The 24390-nt window shown below is 31.5% G+C and overlaps 1 protein-coding gene across 2 annotated transcripts in view; it reads left to right on the top strand.

Annotated features, from left to right (window-relative positions):
• LOC145288098 (trafficking protein particle complex subunit 14-like) overlaps positions 1–24390 on the top strand; it is a 125060-nt gene that overhangs the window by 89381 nt on the left and 11289 nt on the right. The window contains exons 11-13 of one of the 2 annotated variants that reach the window (XM_080136155.1): positions 4704–4999; positions 9554–9695; positions 16947–17032. In XM_080136155.1, coding sequence (XP_079992281.1) covers positions 4704–4999; positions 9554–9695; positions 16947–17032 — 524 coding nt within the window. The remainder of the gene's footprint in view (positions 1–4703; positions 5000–9553; positions 9696–16946; positions 17033–24390) is intronic. The other variant, XM_080136154.1, reaches the window with a different exon arrangement.

Here is a 24390-nt window from a genome sequence, read left to right as displayed (position 1 = left end):
GGGCAGCAAGATGTCGGTTCACGTTGCACTTGAACTTCTGCATGCCAGTACAGTTAGGGAAGCAGGATCCTGGAATGGAATTCCAGTCTAGCGATTCTGGGGAAGAAACTACTGGAGTAGAATGATCTTTTACATCAAGGGATCTCTACTGTGTGGGGGTGGGATTTAGCTGCCTGTCGGGTTTGTCGAGGGTGTCTGCGTCGTGGGGGCACAAGTGTCTGCAGTTCGTTAGAGCATTCACTATTAAAATACTTGTAGAACAAGCAGAGGGACGCAACGTTTCGTCGATGAGACAGAGGCTGAAGCTTAGATGCCAGTTCAGGGCCTATCAGATTGGCGACTCTTTTTTGAACCTTGTCTAGGAGCGAGAGACTAGTAGTAGACGCACCAGCCCAGATGTGACAACAATACTCCATACATGGGCGAATGGTGGCCTTATAGAGATACAGGATACTTTCAGGTGTCAGTAGTTTTCTAGCATGGTAGAGAGAGCCTACCTTTTTTGCAGCGGCCCTTGCAATGTTTTCAATATAATTGTTCCAGCTCATGTTTCCTGTGAACGTTAGGCCAAGCAGTTTGAAAGATGTACTCTCAGACAGGAAGTCACTGGCCATTGCTATTGGTGGCAGAGAAGGTTTCTTGTAGTTATTGAAGGAAACCAGTTTAGTCTTGGCAGCATTGAATGTGATCATCCATTTATGTCCCCATTCCACTACAGATTGGAGGTCATCCTCTAGTGTTTTTGCCATTTTTTTAGATATGTGTTCATTTGTTTTCCTGTCATGCCTGTTATAGAGTGTAGTGTCATCAGCATATATACCCATCTCAGAGGCAGTTTTGTCGGGGAGATCATTAATAAATATTAGGAATAATAGAGGTCCAAGAATAGACCCCTGAGGCACTCCCGCATTTATATCACACTGTTTAGATGTTCGACCGTCGAGGACAACCTGGATTTTTCTCTTATCTAAGAAGGATTTAATTATGCTAAGTATTCTACCAGTGATACCGTATGATTTAATTTTCCTGAGGAGACCCTTGTGCCATACCCTGTCAAAAGCCTTAGATATATCTAGAGCTACTGCTCTGCCCTCCCCTGCTTTGTCCAGTGAATGGTATATACGTTCAGAGATTACAGTGAGGATGTCAGCTGTGGAATGGGCTTGTCTAAATCCATATTGTTTGTCAGTCAGAAGTTTAGCATCTGTAAGGTGCCGGACTAGAGCATGGTTAATTATAGTCTCAAATATTTTGGCGAAAAGTGGGAGGAGGCAAATGGGGTGATAATTTGATGGGTCAGTTCTTTCGCCAGAATTCTTGAATATTGGTACCACAGAAGCGGTTTTCCAACAGCCCGGAAAGCAGGATTCATTAAGGTATTTGTTGTAGAGTTTGGAGAGAACTGGAGCTACTTCGGCTGAGCACTTTTTTAATAGCACAGCTGGGATGAGATCAGGTCCACATGCTTTTGAAGTGTCAAGATTTTTTATGATAGCATGTACCTGAGCAGGGGTGATTTTTAGATTGTCTAGCGTGGCGTCTGTCTGCAAAGGAAAGTCAGGCAGGGGGTGGTTGGAAGGGTCCAGTGTGGAGTTCAAGGCAAACCGGCTGGCAAGCATATTAGCTTTGTCGGTTGCTGAGCAAACAACCTCGTGATTGTTGGTTAGTGGGGGAATTGTTGATTGCCCATTATTTACTACACTGTTGTAGATTTTCCAGAAGTCACGATTTCCCAATTTTTGTGCTTCGATGCGTTTTTTAGTGGTTTCAGTAAATTCTCTCTTGGCTGTCGCTATTTCTTTCTTAACGTTATTTCTAGCTTCTATGTACTTCTGTTTGTTTGAACTGGACTTATGTCGGTTAAATCTGCGGAATGCATACTGCCTTTGAGCAATGGCAGTTGCGCAAGTCGAAGTAAACCATTGGGGAGAGTGGGGCTTGCTATAAAATTTCCGCATGGGAACGTGTGCTTTCATTGCGGTTTTGAACCATTCGGTGGTTTCATTTGCGCACTGTTTAGCAGGAAGAGAAAAAATATTTCCCCATGGGGCATTTCTGATAAGATCTCTGATTGCTTCCCAGTCAGCCTTTTTATAATATCTCGTTGTTTTAAGCACTGGCTCTTCAGTTTTGGGTCTAGAATTTAGGGCGATTTCTACCATTATCACTGCATGGTCAGCGTTCCCGAGTGGGCTGTCAGCATTTGTTGTACAATCCTCGGGAACTGTAGTCTTTTTATGGCAGAAAAGTTTGAATCAGACAGGATTACTCACACCTTTGATAAGCAGTGATTTATTAGTATAAAAATACAAAAAAATCTATTATGGTTTTGAATTTTTGAGATGAGGATCATTTGAATTATTCTGACTACTGTTCTCATCTTCAATGTTATTCACACAACGTTTCAGTTGAATATTCAATCCTTATTACTAATAATACATTCTTTACTGCTTTTTTAAAACCAAATAAAGCACAGTTCTACTTGGATGTGGGGGGGGGGGTCTACTATTCGCAATCATATCTATAGAGACAATACGTAGGGAATAAAGCAGCGAGATGTCTGTTCACATTACATGTGAACTTCTGCATGTCAGTACAGCCAGGGAATTGAAAAGTTTAGCAGTTTGAAAGAAGAAACTATTTGAGTAGAAGGTTTTCCAGCATCTAGGGATCTCTACAATGTAGGGGTGGAATTTTGCTGCTTGTCAGGTTAGTCGAGGGTATCTATGTCAAAGGAATACAAGTACCTGGAGGTTGTCAGAGCATTTTCTATAAAAGTACTTGTAAAACAGGCACAGCGATGGAACATTTCATTGATGGGTCAGAGGTTAGAGTTTGGTTGACAGTGCATGACCTGTTGGGTTGGCAAGTCTTTTTTGAACCTTGTCTAGGAGTGAGACTAGTGGCAGATGCACAAGCCCAGATGTGGCAGCAATATGGATAGGCAAATGGTGGCTTTGTAGAGGTACAGCAGACTCTCAGATGTGAGTAACTTTCTAGCATGGTAGAGAGAGCCCATCATTTTTTGCGGCAGCCTTGGGAATGCCCTCAATATATCTGTTCCGACTCGCATTTCCTGTGAACGTTAAGCCAAAAAGTTTAAATGAAGAGCTTTTAGGTAGTGTGTCATTAACCATGGCTATCAGTAGTTAAGAAGGCTTCTTTATTTAAGACTTCTACTCATTCATGGCTGACAGAATGACAGCATGCTACCCCCATGGATTAAATAAAGGGTTCCGTTCAGAATTCCATGCAGATTTCTGAGTTCGGCAAAAGATACCTGAATAAGGTTGGATGTTATATCAACTGAAATGTGATATTAACACTTAAGATGAGAACATTTGTTTAAAAAATGCAAATGATACAAAAAAAAATAGTTTGCTTTGGGCTGACATGGCTCATTAATCTTGAATGATTATCTAAGTGTAATGTGAACAGACATCTTGCTGCTCAACTCCCTACATAGTACCCCTGCAAATTATGTCCCAGATAGTAGCCCCCTACATCAAAGTGGCACTGTGCCTTGTTTGAGGTGAAAATGCAATTAAAAGAACAAAAAAAAAACTTACAAATTTAAAAAAAAATTTTTTTTCCTTATCAAAAAGTTGACACGATGTATTTGTGTTTTCAGGTTCAAATTTGTAAGAAGTCATGTTTTTCTGTTTTTGAAAGTCTAATCAGTCTGGCTTGTTAGCCCAACTACAAGAACTATCAATAATGTTCATGTGCAAATATTCAAACTGAAAATTTGTGAAACTCTCTTTCTGCTGATTGTTTTCCTCCTATCTATATTCTTTTTTTTTTTTTTTTTTTCAAGACTTTCATAATTTTTAATACATGAAGATTTGCTAAAAATTTTAAAACTAATTTAAATGATGTTCTGGTTGATAGTTTAAATGTTTCTGAATTCTTTTGAAATTTAGACAATGTTTGACCTGATAAGGAAAAACTGATATGCATTCTGGTTGATTTTATTTTGTAATAAACTTATTCTTAATACTAGCTTTCTTTTGTACTTTACATCATTTTATATTTCACTAAATTATAAGAAACTATAAAATTTGATGAGTGACGGAGATGCAAGAATCACAGATAGACATGAGTTGTTGTATAATATGATTGATATGAAGATTAGATTCAGCACAAAATAATTATAAACATTATCTTCAGCACTTACGGATGTAATCTCCATGGTGATTGAAAAGTAACTTGAAATTTGTTACTGAATTATTTTTCAAAAAATAAATACAAAGGTTGGGAAGAGCAAGAGTTGAGAGACTGCCTTTTTATTTTTTGGGGTTGGTTGTTGTTTTGGTGATATGATTCTAAATCCTCTCATAGTGTTCATCATCATTTATCTGTCAAGAGTTGTGAGACTGCCTTTTTATTTTTTTGGGTTGGTTGTTGTTTTGGTGATATGATTCTAAATCCTCTCATAGTGTTCATCATCATTTATCTGTCAAGAGTTGTGAGACTGCGACTTGATTTTTTTCATTTATTCCTCACATTCCATGAGCGATATTTTGGAAGATGGAAAATATTGCTGTTTTCTGGGGCTGTTCTTCTCCTGTCTTTGTGATAATTACCTTTCATTCTTATTAGCTCCTTACAACAAGTGGCTTCATACCTTGTCTGGAGCGAGTTGCATTAAAAAATAATTGACAAAGCATTTGTTTTGCTATTCTTTTCATTTTCCTATCTAGGTTGGCCAACATATGAAATTAAACCTTCGATATGCTGTGCCCTCCTCAGGCGACTCGCTACTCCATGATGTGAACACGCCGACTGATTCGATTTCAACCCTGTCTCCTGATGAACAGTTGATAGCTTCTGAAGAACTGTGGCGGGAACGGCGTAGTGGCAGCACTTCATCCGTCCGTAGCACTGGCTTCCTCTCATGCGATGAGCGACGAAGATCCTTTGCCACAAAATCCTACTCCTTCGGAGACCTGGGACCAGCATCCTCTTCCACTGACTCGGATACGGGACGACAGAAAAAGTATAAACTTATACTTCACTTTAATCTTTGTTTCAGTGTTGTTTTTTAAATAACAAAGCTTTTATATTTAATTATTTTTGATGTTTGGTGCGTCCACAGTATGAGTCACAAGTGAAAATCATATTCAAATAAAAATATTCGGATGATCTTGCGTATCATGCAGAAATTTAAAAAAAAAATGTATTTTGTTGAAGATTAATTACAAGTAAAATTGCAATAAATACACTTGACTAACCTGACAATCAGCAAAATCCCACCTCTTCACTGTAGAGATCCCTACATGCTGGAAAGCTTTCTTTCCCCAAACTGCTAGACTTTGGAATTCTCTTCCGATTCCCTGCTTGTCTGACTGTACTGCCTTACAAAAGTTCAAATGTAATATGAACAGAAACCTCGCTACTCAACTCCCTATATAGTGTCCCTGTTGAATTGGTCCCAAATAAAAGCCACTTACATCCGAGTGGCACTGCGCCTTGTTTGGGGTGAAATAACAGTAAAAACAAAATTGTTCATTTTTACTTGCTTAAATAAAAGAATGACTTATCTCCCCCCTTTTTACAGGAACCTCTACTGTGTTTTTTACACAGGCATCACCACATTATCAAGGCCAAGAGGCCACTCGAGGATAAGGGTTAAAGAGTGTACAGTAGAAATTGGATAATATAGTAATCAATTCGGTAAATTTGTTAACTTATATGGAACGGCTCATCAAGAACTTGTTTATGCTAGACTTGAAGACAACCATATTGTAGTCAGCCAGAAAGCAGGAAAACAGAAGACAATTCCACAGACGTGCAGTTCTAAAAAAGAAGCTTTGTTCATGGAATCTACATTTAGGTTTAGACACAGATAAAGAGTGGGGGGAATTATTGATAGTGTTTTCAGCTAGACAAGTGTTTCTTGTGAAAGTTTGGCGAGGGGGGAACCATAGACTGAAGCTCAGTCGAACACTTTCCATGAAAATAACGATACATCAGAGACAAACTCGCAACATTTCTTCTGTGAGATAGAGGTTGCAGGGAAGAGAAAAGGACATCTCCTACGAGGCTACGAAGTCTATTTTGAACTCTATCAAGGCAGGAAAGTCCTTTCTAGCAGCTCCTGCCCAGATGTGACAACAGTATTCCATCCTTGGACGTACCTGGCTCTTATATAGATAGAGAATTGCATCAGCAGTGAGATATCTACTGGATCGATAGAAAGATCCCACCATTTTTCCAGCGGCCTTGGCAACAGATTTGATGTACGTGTTCTATTTAAGATCAAGAGTAACGGTCAAGCCCAGAAACTTGTCAAAACATGAGACCTCCTGAAGACGAGAGCCATTCATTTCAATTGATGCCAGATGTGGATCAGAGTGTTGATGATGTAAAGATAGAAGCTTGGTTTTAGATGCATTAAAAGTAACCAACCACTCCTTTCCCCATTGTACCACGTGCTCAAGATCAGAGGAGAGAGAATCAGAGAGAACTTGGTCGTTTACTGTCTTAGATGTGCTACCATAAATTGTAGTGTCATCAACATAAATGATGTAAGGATATGATTTGGAAGATCATTAATGTAGATCAGGAATAGAGTTGGGCCCAGGATGGACCCCTGAGGGACACCAGCATTAATACTGTGAGCTTCTAATTTTTGCCCCTCAACTACTACTCTTATGAACCTATCAGAAAGAAATGATTTAATAATTGAGAAGACATTTCCAGCTATACCATAGCTAGAGATCTTATGAAGTAAACCTTTATGCCATACCCTATCAAAGGCCTTTGATATGCCAAGAGCAATTGCTCTAGAAAGGTTGCCTTTGTCGAGAGATTTGCTAATCCTATGAGATATAACTGTAAGCACATCTGCTGTAGATCTAACAGAACGGAAACCATATTGAGTGTCACTAAGAAGGTTATTTTTGTTGAGATGGTTGATTACTTCTGCATTTAACACAGATTCCACTTTCTGCTGTTATTAATGGTAGATCAAGGTAATAGAATGTTGAATCAAAAATTGTAGACGATCTTTTACTTGACCGTTTTTGATTTTGGGTGAGGATATTTCAACAAGACATGAGCATGTATTTACTTGAAATGTTATTTTCAACTTTAACTAAAACTATAGAAAGACCAATTATTTAAACAAGGAGTTTAAAATATTCTGTTAAAAATTTCCTTGTGAATTTCTAACAGTTTCATGTGAACCTGTCATGTGAACTGTAGAATCATATTAAAATTCATTCCTCTTAACTCAGAGGGATAGAACAGGCATGTGGAATATTTACAAGGTCATTTTATTCATCTTCTTGAAAATTTCCCAGTCCAAATTATTAGACATGGTATATACTGTGATTTTTTTTAAATGGAAACCGCTCCAGATAAAGCATGAAGCTACTTGCTGTAAGAAGTTAAAAAAATACAATTTCAAGATCAAATGCCATTGGTAAATGTTAGATGGATAGATTCTGACCCAGAAGATAGCAATTCTTTCTTCTTTGTCAGAAACATCATTCATAAATTATAAAGAACGGAATAAGGGAAGCGAATGTTACAAAGCTGTCAAAAGTAAGATCAAGGTCCACTTTCTACACTTGATTTCAAGAGTGTGTGGGTTATGATGGTTGATGGCATTTGTGGTCGTTAATTATTTGTAACTAACAGGAAGACCCAATGTCGCTCAGGATTGAACGATAAACACTTTTTCACTCGTAACACGTGCATATCACTTTATTCTTCTAATTTCCCCTCTCTTCTCCTGTTTCATTCGCTGAGAAATTTTGGAAAACTTTGAATTAGTGTCGCTTATACATAAAGTTTAAATTTCAATAAAATCAGATATATTAAAAGTTTTAAGACATTTCTGCTCCCATGGTTTTCCTAGGAGAACACTTTGAGATTTAACACACTAAGAGATTTGGGGTTACTTCCACTGTCTTCTCTGATTTCATTTCTGATTTAAATTTCATCAAAATATTATACATTTAGAGGTGCTCTACCCTTATAGTATCCTTAGGGAAGTACTTAGGAATTTGGGATTTCCATTGTCTTCTTGAAAAAGTTTTACATATAAATAGACTTTTAGTTTTTATATAAATTCTCTAACTTTTATTTAGGGAACACACACATACGAAATATTGAAATTTATATATATATATATATAGATTATGTGACAGCAAGTATAATATATTTGTGTGTATGTGTGTATTATATGCATGCGTGTGTGTTAGATGTTGACCGAGCAATGCCTAAGTGGTGCTGGTTGATGATTATTATTATTATTATTATTATTCAAGCCAAAAAGTTTTGTCATCTAAAATATATTTTAGAATAATCAAAGTATTCAGAATAATTATTTACATTTAATAGTTATTAGGAATGTTCTAAAATAGGTGACAACTTAGAAATAATGACATGCAAAAACATCAGGTGACTATTTTAGTAAAGTATACTAATGACATTGTTTAGAGGAGGAGATGGTCTTTTTGAGATACATGAAACTTAAAGTTGAGTTGGAAGAGTGACAGAAATGGTTGAGAGATCATGATGGCTCTAAGTAGAGGGGGTCAAAAATGGCGATAGTCAGAATCAGTGTTGTAATTTTCCAAAAGGGAAAAAACACTCTGGAATAAAAAATTGCCGAAAATAAAGCCCAAGGTATTGTCATTTCTTGGAGAGAATTTCCATTGCAGCTTCCCATTAAACAAGACAAAAGATGGACCAGATATGTTCCCGATTGGCCAAATGTTGAAACCCCAACTAAGTGTTATTCGTCCTTTGTTTTGTAAAAGTATTTATATTCTTGCCCCGTCATGAACTGTATTAAAATGTACACACACACATACGCACACAACAAATTCTAAGTAGACAATCACAACTCTAGATGAACACACGTATATACACAGGTCATATAGATGACTGTGACACATATATACACACTCTCACACAATCTAACAACTAGACAACACACTGTATATATCACAACATTAAAGAGACATTTGTTAGATGCTGTTTATATATATGTAAATTGTCTATAAACATCCCTTTGACCATTTACTTTTAAGGTTTTCTATCAGAATGCCCCCGATAAGTATCAACAATCGATAATCGAAAAAATCTGATGAAAGAAGAAACAATCTGATTTTGACCAACGTTAACACCATTATACAGCCCAATATCACAAGTGCATTTGAGAAGTTTTATTGCACAAGCATAAAGGCCTGGTATATATAAAATAAACAGTAGGTTCTTTGATCAGACGGGCGAGTTCGAAATGAATGTTTCTGTTTAGAGCACAATTGAACCATGATACTTGACTTTTGTATTTTAAACTTTTATTCAAGCCTATATGTAAAACGATTTTAGAAAATCAACAGTAGGTTCTCTACAGTGCAATGTAAACTACAATGTATTGTGGGCTCCCAATTAGAGCAGACAATCCATCAGATTTCGATGACAATATAAGTATTGAAAGTGTGAAACAGGTTGATCCTCATTCAATTCTAGGTCACTCTGCTAATATATAATTTAAAGAAAAATTAAGTAAGCCTTGTTTCTGCATTCATTTCAGGTTCAAGAACATTGAACGGTCACCCAAAGTTCCTCCACCACGGCCACCTCCGCCAAAAAAGTTACCAAACGCCGAGCAGCAAGCACTGAATAACCCGCGGAATTTTTTGAAAAAAAGCCATCAGATCTACATTCCACAATTGGTATGAAACAAAAACAAACAAAAAAAATCATTTATTTTAATTTTTTATTTTATTTATTTATTTATTTATTTATTTTTTGCAACAAAATTCTGTCCACATCGTTCTGTATTTTTTATTTCTTTGTTACTTTTTTTGCTCCTCATCCACATCCTGGTAAAAAAAACTTCTGAACAGGAAAAATTATAATTTCTCTGATTTTATTTTGACATCAAATGAAAAAAAAAATCAACTAACTCCCACCTCCACGCACATTCTGTCATTTCTATGACGACAGATTCCAAACTTGAAAAAACATCAAATCTCAGATAACTTCAAATTTTTTTTCTCTCTTGTAACTTCTATGCAAATAAGAACAAAGAAATTGTGCCCCTCTGTTCCGTCACGTCATAGAATAACACCTTTTTCTTTTTTCGATGATCATAAACAAAATACCTGAATCTTTGGAAATCTAATTGGATTTTTTATGAACATTTTATAATAATATTCTATTTATTATTTTTGAATTCATTCTTTAAGGAATATTAAATTTTAGCTCTTTTAAAAAAGTTCTTGTTTCCATTTTGCATGATCTGTATACTCGTACATGTTTTAAAATTATATATTCCTAGTGGCTAAAAAACATATGCACAGATATCACTTGGAAGTTTTTTGATCTTTTAAAATTATATTAAAAAAGAATTTTAATCCCAAGTCTCTTGCTGGAAAACTATTTTGCTTGTAAATCAATTAATCTCTTGCAATCACTGGATTCTTTTGCTTCCAAGAACTTACACCAGTCCTAGGGATCATCAGTTGTTTACCATGATTAACTGTTTTGAGGATTTAAAAACAAGGCAGTATATTAAATCGTGGCTTCCCAGTGGTGTTGATCAAATACAACCTCTGATCGTATTTTTAAATTTTATGAATAAAAAATAAAATGACAGAAAAGGCTAGCTAACTCGTTTTGAACCTTACTCAGCAGTGCTAAATCGAGGTTAGTATTACAATAAGATAAAAAAAAAAAATGATGAAATGGAAATTATAGCGAGGTGGGGAGAGGTAAGAAAAATAAAATTGGAATCAAATAGAAACCACATTAAGTCTAAGGAGATTTTCTTTTTGTTTACAAAGAGAAGATCTGAAAGACCTTTTATGTGTGTACAGTCATTCTTAAAATCAAAAAATGTGCTTCCAAACAAAAAAGAATGTCTGCATAAATCCAGTGAGAGAAGTTTTCACAGAATGATCATCCAGGAATTCTAAAAGATGTTTTCTCAAATTCAATAATCGAGTTAATTATGCTAAATAATTTTTTGTTTATTTGTTAGTTTTAACCTTTTTGGACCTTGACTAAATTAAGCAATTACTTAGCCAAAAAGATGATTTGCAAAATTATTATGTATTATTAGAAGGCCAATCATCTTTTTAACTATGTTGCTAGCGCTGATATATCAGCTGTGCAGGGTTGGAAGGGTTAATATTCAGAGCTATTAAATCCTAACGGTGGGAGGTACACTTTTTTTGCTCCCTGGATTGAAAACTACTTTTCTCTTCAATATCATACATTCAATGTAGACATTTTTTTCAGGTTTACAGAGATGATGGCCTTTTAAATTAGTTTAATAATTTGTAAGTGCTCTTTTGTAAAACATAAGCAAAATGTCTAAAATACTTTAATTGGTATGACTTGCAATTCTCTCAATGTAACAATTGTTTAAATTATTTTTGTCAAATTGATTCTAATATAAACATTTCATATTCTAAATTTTACTTTCAAGCGTAAAACTATTTTGCTTTTAAAAAATCTGATTTTTATTGATATAATTTTATTATTAGATTGATTAATAGAATTCGTCTGCTAGACAGAAAAAACATAAAACAAATTTATTTTAGTTTTGCAAAAAGTTTTTTCATGTTCTTTCTTCATTAATTTTAATATAAATTTATTTTTTTGAAAAGAAACAATTCTATACAAAATTAATTTTTTCATGTAGATACCAGGATTTGGTTTGGTGCCCTTCCGCAGTTCAACAATTTTGATTTTTGTATTTTTTTTTTGTTCCTTCTTTCGTTTAACTACTTAAAAATGCAAAACTGCATTTAATTTTTTTGTTTGTTATCTTAAAAATTATTTTTCCATTCATGGGACAAAAATGCATTATTTTTTATGGACATATTCCTTTCAAGAAAGCTCTTTTCGAGACAAAATTGTTTATGCAATGAAGAGAAAAAACTGTTAAAAAATGTCTTCAGCATTTTTACAGATAAAAAAAAAAGTGATTTTATAAAATTCTGTCAGAAAAGAGAAAACATTTTTCTTTTTTTTTTTAAATGCATAAAATGAATCATTTCGTTGTATCCATTTATTGTTTCCAAACATTTTTACAAAAAATGGTAAATTATTGTTTATAAACCATGAAAACTGCTAATTCTGTTTTTTTTTTATTTTAATCAATTTATAGATGTTTATAGCATTGTCCACTTTTATCCTGGCTCATTTTTTCTTATTGCATGCATGGATTAATGATAATCCTTTTGTGTCTTTTGTTTTAATAATTTTAACTGAATATCCAAACAACTTTTGCTCATTAGGTCCCACTGTCCTATAAATAGGACACTAAATAATTTTTTTTTTCAATCTGTAAGATAATATATAATAGTATTGCTTACTGCATAATTACTTTGAAGAAAGGGTGAAATTCATCTTCTCTCTGAGGATTGTTTGAATCCTCTTTTAAAATTTTTGTGAAATTTGCTAAAATTCTGTGTATGAGCTCGCAATATCTAACTTTTTGCCAAAAGTGCAATGTAACTTTTTGTGTGAACTGCTTTGCTCTTTACTATAACGTGTAAATTTTATCTTGAATATATAACTTCATTTGTCACAGTGTCCTATTTATAGGAGAGTCAATATTTCGTTTTTTAAATAAAATAATTATTTTTCTTTTTCAATTCGTATAATCTAACCCATTTTTAGTTATTACACAAAGTTTCAACTTAATAGTAAAAAATTTAGATATCCTGGAAATTAATGAATGAATTTAAATTTAACCAATAATTGAAGTCCACTCTTTTTCAGTTATTGTATGTGTGGTACACCTTTTTTTTTTTCAATTCTTTTTATAACTTTGCCAAATATATTTACTTATCTGAAGCTCAACATTCTATTTGAGGTGACCGAGAAATGTTCCTCTGTTTTCATTCCTTTCATCAAGGGATGATTCATTTGTTAAATAAAGTCAAAAGATCTCAACAATAAAATATTTTATATTTCTATATATATATCTATATTTAAAGCATTGCTGTATATTTTTGCAAATCAAACGAATATTTATTTAAAAAAATGAAGCAATATTATACTAAGGGTATATATTTGATTTCTTTCTTTTAATCAATTGTCAACTCCTAAAAGAATTTGCTTTCTTTTAAGAATCTAAATCTAAAAAAATAAATGGACATTTTGTTAGAATTTGTTTTATTTCATGAGATTGAAATATTTTGTTTTATTTCATGGGATTGCAATATTTTGTTTTATTTTCATGAGATTGAAATATTTTGTTTTATTTCATGAGATTGAAATATTTTGTTTTATTTCATGGGATTGAAATATTTTGTTTTATTTCATGGGATTGAAATATTTTGTTTTATTTCATGGGATTGAAATATTTTGTTTTATTTCATGGGATTGAAATATTTTGTTTTATTTCATGGGATTGAAATATTTTGTTTTATTTCATGGGATTGAAATATTTTGTTTTATTTCATGGGATTGAAATATTTTGTTTTATTTCATGAGATTGAAATATTTTGTTTTATTTCATGGGATTGAAATATTTTGTTTTATTTCATGGGATTGAAATATTTTGTTTTATTTCATGGGATTGAAATATTTTGTTTTATTTCATGGGATTGAAATATTTTGTTTTATTTCATGAGATTGAAATATTTTGTTTTATTTCATGGGATTGAAATATTTTGTTTTATTTCATGGGATTGAAATATTTTGTTTTATTTCATGGGATTGAAATATTTTGTTTTATTTCATGGGATTGAAATATTTTGTTTTATTTCATGGGATTGAAATATTTTGTTTTATTTCATGGGATTGCAATATTTTGTTTTATTTTCATGAGATTGAAATATTTTGTTTTATTTCATGGGATTGAAATATTTTGTTTTATTTCATGGGATTGAAATATTTTGTTTTATTTCATGGGATTGAAATATTTTGTTTTATTTCATGGGATTGAAATATTTTGTTTTATTTCATGGGATTGCAATATTTTGTTTTATTTCATGGGATTGAAATATTTTGTTTTATTTTCATGAGATTGAAATATTTTGTTTTATTTCATGGGATTGAAATATTTTGTTTTATTTCATGGGATTGAAATATTTTGTTTTATTTCATGGGATTGCAATATTTTGTTTTATTTCATGGGATTGAAATATTTTGTTTTATTTCATGGGATTGAAATATTTTGTTTTATTTTCATGAGATTGAAATATTTTGTTTTATTTCATGGGATTGAAATATTTTGTTTTATTTCATGGGATTGAAATATTTTGTTTTATTTCATGGGATTGAAATATTTTGTTTTATTTCATGGGATTGAAATATTTTGTTTTATTTTCATGAGATTGAAATATTTTGTTTTATTTCATGAGATTGAAATATTTTGTCTGAAAATAACTCAATTCTTTTTCTTCTTGAAAAAAGATTAATAAAATACTTTAACATTAAAATCTATTCTTTCACAAGGCAAAAAGTGCTAATTTGAATAATTAGAGTACAGCACTCATTATAAAGGGGACAAAATCATATTTGTCTCCCTATTTATTTGTCTCCCCAAAAGGCAAAGTTAGATACATAGTCAGTTTTTAATAGAGAAAAAATTTAGCTTCCTAAAAAAATCACACTAACTTGGGACAAAAAATTAAGCAATAGCCTTGTCTGTAGAGGATTTCTCATCTTATCAACAGTGATAGAACAGGTATTACACATTGATCATGGGCACAAGTTTCTTACTAATATCCGATCAATGAGTGCTTAACCTATGCTTGTAAAATTTAGCTAATCAAATCATAAAAAATTAATTAAAAAAAACAACTTTTTGTTTTCTTTAGTTGTAAAACAAATACTTTCAGTGGGATATGACAGAGTGAAAGCAAACACATGAAAAGAATGTTTTAGCTGCGTCCATATTTAAAAAAATGTTCTTTAATAAGATTGATTTGTTTCTTAGAATAAAAATTAAAGAACTTAACTCCATCTACACATCCGCATAATAAATCTCTTTCTCCTTCTCATTATCTTCCTGCTCCTCCTACTTCTAACTGGCCATTTTTCACTAATTATTGTTGTACCATGTTATTTGTATTAAAATATATTTAAGTATAATTTATTAAAAATAAAGTTACTTGGTTTTGCTCCCACAACTGTAACAATCGTTTACATTATTCATAAATCGTAAAATTCAATCAAATATATATATATATATATATATATATATATATATCGGAATGCCTTTGATAAGTATAAAAAATTGTTAATATATGATAAAAAAGTCCAATTACAGAAAGAACTGATTTGTAATAAAGTTAATACCTTATAAAGCCTAACATCACAAATGCATTTGAGAAGTTTTATTTCGCAAAAGGTCCGACATATAAAATCAACAGTAGGTTCTTTGATAAAACAGGTGCACATTTGAATTGAATGTTTCTGTTTAGAACACAATTGAACCGTGATACTTCACATTTGCATTTTAAACTTTAATTCAAGCCATTATATATTATATAAAAAAAAAAAATGAGTACGGCACAATCATGTTGACACACCAGTTCTCACCAGATCACCGAAGTTAAGCAATGTGTAGCCTGGCCAGTGCCAGATGGGTGACCATTTGGGAAGGCTAGGCGCTGTATGTACCTTCTGGGAAGGTTGGGCGTGGGTCCAGTACCCTCACCTTGTAAAAAGAACTCAGTCGCTACAAAAGCATCTACAAAGTTGTAGATGGCCTATGCCCCTCCAGGGGATGAAGGGTTATGGATGGATGGATTATATAAAAATAATTTTATAAAACCAACAGTCTTTCTTATTGGAATAAAAGCTAAAGGACCAAACTCCATCTACACGTCTACACAATAAATATACAGTAAATATAATTTATAGCTAAATAATAAATATACAATAAATATAATTGATAGCTAAATAATAAATATACAGTAAATATAATTGATAGTTAAATAATAAAATGATGCAATGTAAAGCCAGACGAGATCCAGAACATTAGTCTACTCGAGAAATTGTCCATCCCAAAACTTGATGTCCTAATAAAGGCAAACTGTCTTCGCTGGTTTGGGCATGTCAATAGAAGGAAGAGAGATATCAGCATTTGCAAAGACCTAACGCTAGACTGCAAAATAAAAGCTGAGTACCTTAAGAAGACATGGAAAAAATAAACAGTGGCAAATGGTGACTCCCTACAATAATGATCATCAGAGATCTGGCATAAGAACAGCCAGACAGCGTTGAACCTTTTGTCGAAAGGAACATAGACGATAAATTGGAATAGTTTGATAAATTAAATTTAACAGAACGTCTTTGTACAAAATATTAATTTAGGTGGAGTTATTTCCCTTAGATTCTTTACAATCAAGCATAATGGAAAGTGTTTTACGTACGTTTTAATTTTAATTATTATTTTTTTAAGATAATCCCTTCTTTTTAAGATAAACTCTTTTGTTTTCGCTATCTAAATATTTTAAGGTTAATCCCTATGCCACCCAAATTATTTAATGTAAAATGGCATTACTTCCAAATTGCTTATTTTTATTATACCATGTTAAAAAAAACATTAAAAAAACACATTTTGATCATGCACATGAAACAGCTAAATAAAAACTTATCCGGAAAAATATGGTCATCATTTTTAGAAACAAGCCAAGACAAAGGTTAGCTAAGGAAGAATGATAACACAAGTTCATAAGTTTCAAGTTAAAGAACAGGTTTGATAGTTTTCATTTCAATGTTTCACACATATAATGAAACATAACTTCAGGTTTTAAATGCTAAACCATGTTTTAGTAAAAGTAAGTTGTTTGGGAGTGTTGCCAAGACCCATTTCATTTTCATTTGTGTGGCTGAAATAGGAATTGACTTGTATTTAATAATCACTTTGTCATTTTTTTGACAAACTATCGACAATGTATCGCATGCCTTTTTAACATTGCTTAACAAACCAGACTGTGATTTGCTGCTTGTAGGATTTTCCCTTGGGTGCAAACAACAATAATCACCACCTTCTCCATCGCCAGACTCATTCGACCAATTCATCTCTTCATCATGTCAGGTAATATATCATCACAGACAATGCATCTTCTTCTCTAGGAATTAGTTCTTTTATGTTTTCCCCTCATCCTTCCTTCTTGCTTGTGTGTGTGTGTTTTTATTATTGTGTCACTAATTATCAAGGCTGAAAGTTACTTGAGGATAAAGGTTAATGTGATAGTAATGATTGCCAATCGAAAGATGAGGAGCATTATGAGAGTTCTAGTATTGGTGAATAATATGAACTGATTATTACTTACAGGGTAGTTTTTGACAAGAATTTGTTGACATTGGTTCGAAGTTTACCAAGTTGTAATCAGCAAGGAACCAGTCCCATGGTAATGTGTTTCACACAGACGGAAAACCCTTGCAAAGAAGGTCTAGAAATTCCATCTGAAGTTGGGAATATAGAAGGAGAAAGGAAAGTCTTTTTCCATTGTGGTAAACAAATGAGTTCTTGCTGTGAATCGCTTACATGGATGAACACAACATTGGAACTCAAAGAGTCGAGCTTTTCCATAGAAAACATCATGAAGTAAAGAGAGAGAAAGAGACCATGTGCGTGTGTCATTTTGTCAACCAAATACATTTATGTAGACTTCACACATTCTCAGCCTTCTTGATAAGACTAATTTCTTTTATTAAAAATTTAATTTGCATCTCATAGAACATGGCAAACAACATTTGTCATTCATTAAGATTTTAATCAATAGAACTTATGGAATTGTGTTTCTAAAATGGATTTCTTTGAGTAAATTGGTTATTTTAGTGCTTGTGCTTTATAAGTGGACATTTTTAAAAACTGAAAATAATGCATTTTAACTAAAAAAACACTTATGTACTTACATGTGATATAAATATTCTAAAAATCATGAAAAATGATCCAGTAAGAAAATAATTACAAGTAAAACAATAAAATTTATCGAATAATGCAGTTTTGATGCAGTATTTGTTAATTTTGAAGAGTTCTTCGAATCCAGGGAAAATACCTGCAGTTTATTAACTTGACAAAATAATTGTAATTTTTTAACAGATGGTATGTATATATATTTTATTACATTTTTTTTATTTCATTTTCATTATTTAAATAAATTGCTATTTTGATATATGTTTTTTTTTTAATTTCTTATAATGCAAAAAACAGTTTCTTTATATTGTGTATGACAAACTGATTTATCTCCCTTGCTTTCAGTTAAATTCTTATATTTCAAATTAGAAAATGACGGATCAAGAATAGGTACTTCTTTGTTTGTAAAAAATAATTCTAGCAGATCTTTTACTCTGTCATTTTTCATAATTTAAAAAAGTTCTACCGATTTCGACATGACAAGTAAGTACGTACTAGTGTTTTTATCTAATTTATATTATTTTGATTTTTTTTTTGATATCCACTTATAATGCACAATTGTAACATAGCGCAGATGTTTGTATGTAATTGCCTACAAATGACGTCACTGGTAGGAAAAAATAAAGACTTTAAAAAGGAAATCATGTTAGAGACAAAAATAACATTTGAGATCACGTTAGAGGTGTGGATACGTTCGAGAAGATGATTACATGAGGAACGTCACATCGGTAATGAGAAAATAAGGAAATGTTGTTGTACAACAATAAAAGTGAAGTTCTTTTCTATTCTTTGTCAAGTTTGTGACTGAGGCTACAATGTGTTGGTTTCCAGCCAACATTAAACAATGACGTTTACATATTGCAAAAAAATATGTTTACATGTGTGTGTTTGTGTGTGTATATATACATATATATATATATATATATATATATATATATATATATAATTGTTTATGGATTTAAACTACATTTACATCAAGTTTAAAAAAGTGAGGATTCATATTAGCAGTTTTTATGCACGTTTCGAAACATCATTTATACAAGGTTGGCACAAGGCAAAAACTAATCAATCCTAAGCAAATCTTATTAAACAAATTTGAATTATTTAATCTTTTGTATAACTTTTATATATTATAAGAGTGTTCGATATCCTAAATTGAGCAAGTATGTTTAAAGGCTGTGTTGCCTGGAAAAACCAACATTCCTCTGTTATACTATCCAAGAAAATCTATTCAGCTTTGGAATGTAAAGTGATATTTAATCACCAAAAAGTGCTCAATATCCTAAGAGTAGCATTTCTTCTATTTATTTTATATGAGCTGAGCAACGTCATGTACATTTGTTATTGATAAATGACTGTATAAGAATGAGCAAATCACAGAGAGGCAAAAAACATGCAAGAAACATACATGCTATTTATCAGTTACTGATGAACTGAGTTAAGATATTTTTTATTTTTTGGAGCATAGTTTCATTAGCTTTATTCTTCATAAACACTAATAGATATTATATGCAACTGGAAGGAGCATACATTTACTACACTGGGAGAATTCTATAATCATAAAAGGACTATATACGATATATAGTTCAAACAAAATAAATTCTTTTGGACTATTAACCCTTTACTGACAATTTTTTTATGCAATAAATTTTTTGATCATAAATTTATGTTCTTTTTGATTTGGCTTAAAGGGGATAAAGAAAAAATAAAAATCACCAAAATGTTGAACACTGCATAGTCCTGTACTTTAAAGACGAGTTGGGCTGACAAGCCATAAGAGTAAGAAATATTTCCTATACAGATGTTTTTTTGAAAGGCGACTTGAAAGTACAATTTGGGAGTGAAAGGTTAAAATAATTTCCAGTGCTATTGATTAACTTATTCATTTTTTTTTAATTATTATTAATTATTATTCATTTTTTTTTTTTTAATTATTATTCATTTTTTTTAATTATTATTAATTACTATTCATTTTTTTTTTAATTATTATTAATTATTATTCATTTTTTTTTAAATTATTATTCATTTTTTTAATTATTATTAATTATTATTCATTTTTTTTTGTTTTTAATTAATATTCATTTTTTTTTAAATTATTAATTATTATTCATTTTTTTTTATTTTTAATTATTATTAATTTTTTTTGTTTGATTTTTGTTAATTAATATTATCATTGCTTATGTTTGAATTCATGTTCAGAAATATGACATAAATCATAAATCTATAACATCATGCCAAAACTTTAATCATTTTAAGGATTTTGTAGTTTGCTTGAAACATTGTGCCTAGTGTGATAGGAATAGTGTTTAAAGGCTATGGCAATGCAGTTTGTGGGGCGAACACCATGGAAACAAGTCAATGTAGTAAAAGACTAATAACAATATTGAAGTAATTTCAATAATTTTCAATATTTACAAAGGAAGACTCTTTCGATATTGTTGAATTTTTCCCTAGTGTTACTAGTCATAAAGCAGTTCCATTTTTTTGTTTTAGAGATGTTAGTTTGTCACCTGGTGGGATAAGGTAATTCAACAACATTCACTAGCCAAGAATGGTGAGTTCAAGCCTTGGGAGGATTTTTTTTTTTTTACATGGAAGTCACCACTTATTAAGGCCCAGAAGCCACTCGGGGATAAGGGTTATATATAAGTATGAATGTTAACAATATCCATAATTGTTTTCTGAAAGGTAGATAAAGTATTGTTAACATTTGTGATTGTCATCTGCACCTGCGTTGGTTTCTTTTCAAACTCCTTTTAAACAAAAGAGTTGAGTCATGAAAACGTGAAGAATTAATAAAAATGTGAGTGATTAGTTTTTTTGAAAGCTTTAACGTTTCACATTTGGTAAAAGAAAAAATTGTCGGCAGACAATGAGAAATTGATGCAAAGTCTAATCTAGAAAATTAATGTTTTTTTAAAGTTGAACTTTCCTTCTTCTCCTTCTTTTTTACTACAAGGGATCGCTGTTTATCAAGGCCCAAAGGCCACTTGAGGATAAGGATTAATGAGAGTCAGCCGGTTGATGAGACAACACTGTGATGCTTGGTAATAGTGAAAATTTAGTAAGAACTTGTTTATGTTAGACTTAAAAACGGCCATAGTTATAGTCAGTCGGGAAGTAGCACCACGCTATTGTGTTCTACAGACGGACAGTTCTAGGAAAGAAACTTTGCTCATGGAATTTTAGTTTAGTGTTAGACACAGAGAATAAGGGAAATTATTGACAGTTGTTGTGGCTAGACAAGTGCAATGCTGCAAATGTTTTACAGGAGGAGGAGGAGGGGGAACCATAGATAGAAGCTTTGTTGAACACCTGACATAAAAATACCACTAAAGCAGGGATAGACTTGCATATTTCTTCTGTGAGAAAAAGGAGAAGGCCATTGTCCACTAGATTTCGAAGCTGGTTTCATACCGTGTAAATGATTTTCTCAAGTTGAACTATTAAGTATTTTCTCATGCAATGTGCCACTTGCTTTCTTTTGTTTGTCTTTGATTAAACTATTTAACATCAGGTTTTTTAAATTAAAGCAAAAATTTGTAATTCCTCTAAATTGCAATTTAGATTTTAGCCACACTAACACAAATTCACAATTCTTGATTGTTTTTTTTTTTTTTTTTTTTTTTTACTCTTCTTTCACATAAAATAATATTACTAACTGTTTCTACTGTGCAATGTCCTCATATGCAATCTGCCATTTTTTAAGTCATAACTTTTAGCAACATTTAAACAAATTGACTCCTTTCCCGCTTGATATTACACGCTTCTTTCTATTCAGTTTTCGTGTTGATCACAAATAATTTTCGTGTTTAAATTCAGAAAATCATGAAATCTTCAATTTTGATTATTGATAACCTCTCTTACAAAATGGCAAAATTTTTTGATCAACCAATTTTAAGCTCAACATGTTTGAAAATTGTGTTGATTTAACAACAAAACTGCTGTCGTTATATATATTATTTACCATAATAATTATTGTTTGTTTTTAAATCCCTGAAACAGTGTTTCATGGTAAACAACTGATGATCCCTGAAAACTTATGACTATTGTGAGTTTGAGAAAGAAAGTTGATTCAGTGATTGTAGTAGATTAAATGACTTACTTACAAAATAATTTTCCAATAAAGGACTAAAATAATAAACATTTTTTATGTAGTTTTAAAGATTAAACAAACTTCTAAGACTATATATATATATATATATATATATATATATATATATATAATGTTTTTTCTTAATTAAAAATATTTTAGTTTGGCAATAACATCCCCTCTCTCCAAATGAAACTGATAAAAAAAACCTTTTTGATTTTCTATCATAACAAAGCAGTATTTTATTTTAACCAATTAGGTCTCACTTAGCTATAAAAAAGACATCAAATAATTTATTTTTTAAATCTATAAGATAATATATAACAGTACTACTTACTGTATAATTACTCTGAAAAAAAGGATAAAATTCGTTTCATCAACTTCTCTGAGAGTTGTTTGAACTTTTTAAAAAATTCTTGTGAAATTTGTTCAACTTCTTTTTTTTTTTTTTTTTTTGATGTAAAAACTTAAATGAATGTTGCAATAGTAAGACACTAACTTATTGCCAAAAATGCAATGTGAACGGCTTTGATCCTTACCATAATGTATAAATTTTATCTTGAAGGTATAGCCTCTTGATTTCTAAAATATATTGCATGTGTCCAGTGTCCTATTTATCGAAGAGTCAATATTTCGCTTTCTAAGGAAAATAAAAAATCATTTTTATTTTCTAACTCATTTTTAGTCATTACATAAAGTTGCAACTCAATTGTAAAAAAGAAAAAAAAATAGAAACCCTGCAACTTAATGGGTTAAAGAATAAATTTAATTTTTCAGCTAAATGTACATTTATACTTTTAAATTTCTCTGTCAAATAAAATTGAAAATGTTAATTTAAAATTTAAGACATTTTCAACTTTAAAAATGTTATTTTTCTAGATAATTAAAACAAACCATTTTATTTTAATGTATTTCTTTCAAATTTTTATTTTATAATGGCTGTACCTTATTTTTATTTTCTTTTTGTTTATTTTATCAAATCATTGCAAATCAACCTTTTTTATTTCCCCAAAATCACACATTATCTTTTACTAAATAAAATCTCATGTAAATGATGAAACCTTCAAATTTATTCTTGAAATTCATGTTAAATAGCTTAATAGTCAGATACAAAATCACCAAATTTGAGTTAACAATTAAACGTTCAAGCCTCTATTACAAAGTTCCCTTTCTTAATCACTGTTTCTATAGTGTCATATCTGAACCAAAAAAAACAAAAGATAAAAAAATTGATTTGATGGGTTCTTCTTTTGCTAAATTGGCAATAGATTTTCAGTTTTCAGAAAATAATTACTTTTATTACAATTAGAACTCTCCGATTTCTTTCTTCTTTTTTTTTGTAAAACTCAATTTTCACTAATTATCTTTGAAAACTATTTTTTATTAGTAATTAATTTTTACCTATCGTTTTTTGTAATTTTTGGATATGTTCATTACTGTGAGATGACAATTCAGTAGTTACAATTGGTTTCACTTAAAATATTTCAATTTTCGAATTTTGCTACAATAACAAAGAAGAACCAATCAGTGCTTTTGATTTTTTTTGTTGTTTTTCCTTTAATTTCATCATTTTTTTCAAAGTTTTATTTTAAAATAAGTTTTAAAAAGCTGCAGCAATGCAAAGGAATGAACTGAAGACAAACTGAATGTGATAATGAAAAGACAATGTTTTAATTTTCGTTTTTTTTCTTACTAGCAGTTCAGCCCGGCTTTGCTTGAGCCCTATGTACTGTTCATAACTTTATGTTACATATGTATATACATATTGAAAAGTTTGACTCATGTCAAGTAACCTACATCCAAAATTTCAAATGTTTAGGCCCAAAATTGGTGGAGGAGTTTGGTAGAGTCTGCAAAAGTCAACTGTTTCAACTTTGATCTCTTGGCAGCCAAAACTGATTAAAAAGCTTACTGCATGTCTGAATACCCTTTATGTAAAATGTTTAGACATAAAATTGGCTGAATAGTTTGCTAGTGACCGCAAAGGTCAAATCTTTTTAACTTTGACCCCTTAGCAGCCAAATTTTTGGCCAAAAACCGATTAAAAAGCTTGTCTTGTGTCTGAATGCACTTTATGTAAAATTTTAAATGTTTAGACCAAAAATTGGCTGAGTAATCGGATAGAGACTACAGAAGTAAAATCTTTTAAAACTTTGACCCCAATTTTAACCCATTAATATGTATTGTTTTGAACTCAAATCAAATTAAAACGTTTGATTCATGTCCAAGTAACCTACATCTAAAATTTCAAGTGTTTAAACCCAAAATAGGTGGCGGAGTTTGATAGAGTTTTCAAACTCCTTGGCCTAACGTTCACAGGAAACATGAGTTGGAACAATTACATTGAAGGCATTGCCAGGGCCGCTGCAAGAAAGGTAGGCTCTCTCTACCGTGCTAGAAAACTACTAACACCCGAAAGTATCCTGTACCTCTATAAGGC

This window comes from Euprymna scolopes, chromosome 11 (genome assembly GCF_053919585.1).
Source record: "Euprymna scolopes isolate OS-2025 chromosome 11, ASM5391958v1, whole genome shotgun sequence".
NCBI classification, from domain to species: Eukaryota; Metazoa; Mollusca; class Cephalopoda; order Sepiida; family Sepiolidae; genus Euprymna; species Euprymna scolopes.
The sequence above is the reverse complement of the archived record's forward strand: the minus strand, read 5'-3'. Positions and strand labels throughout refer to the sequence as shown.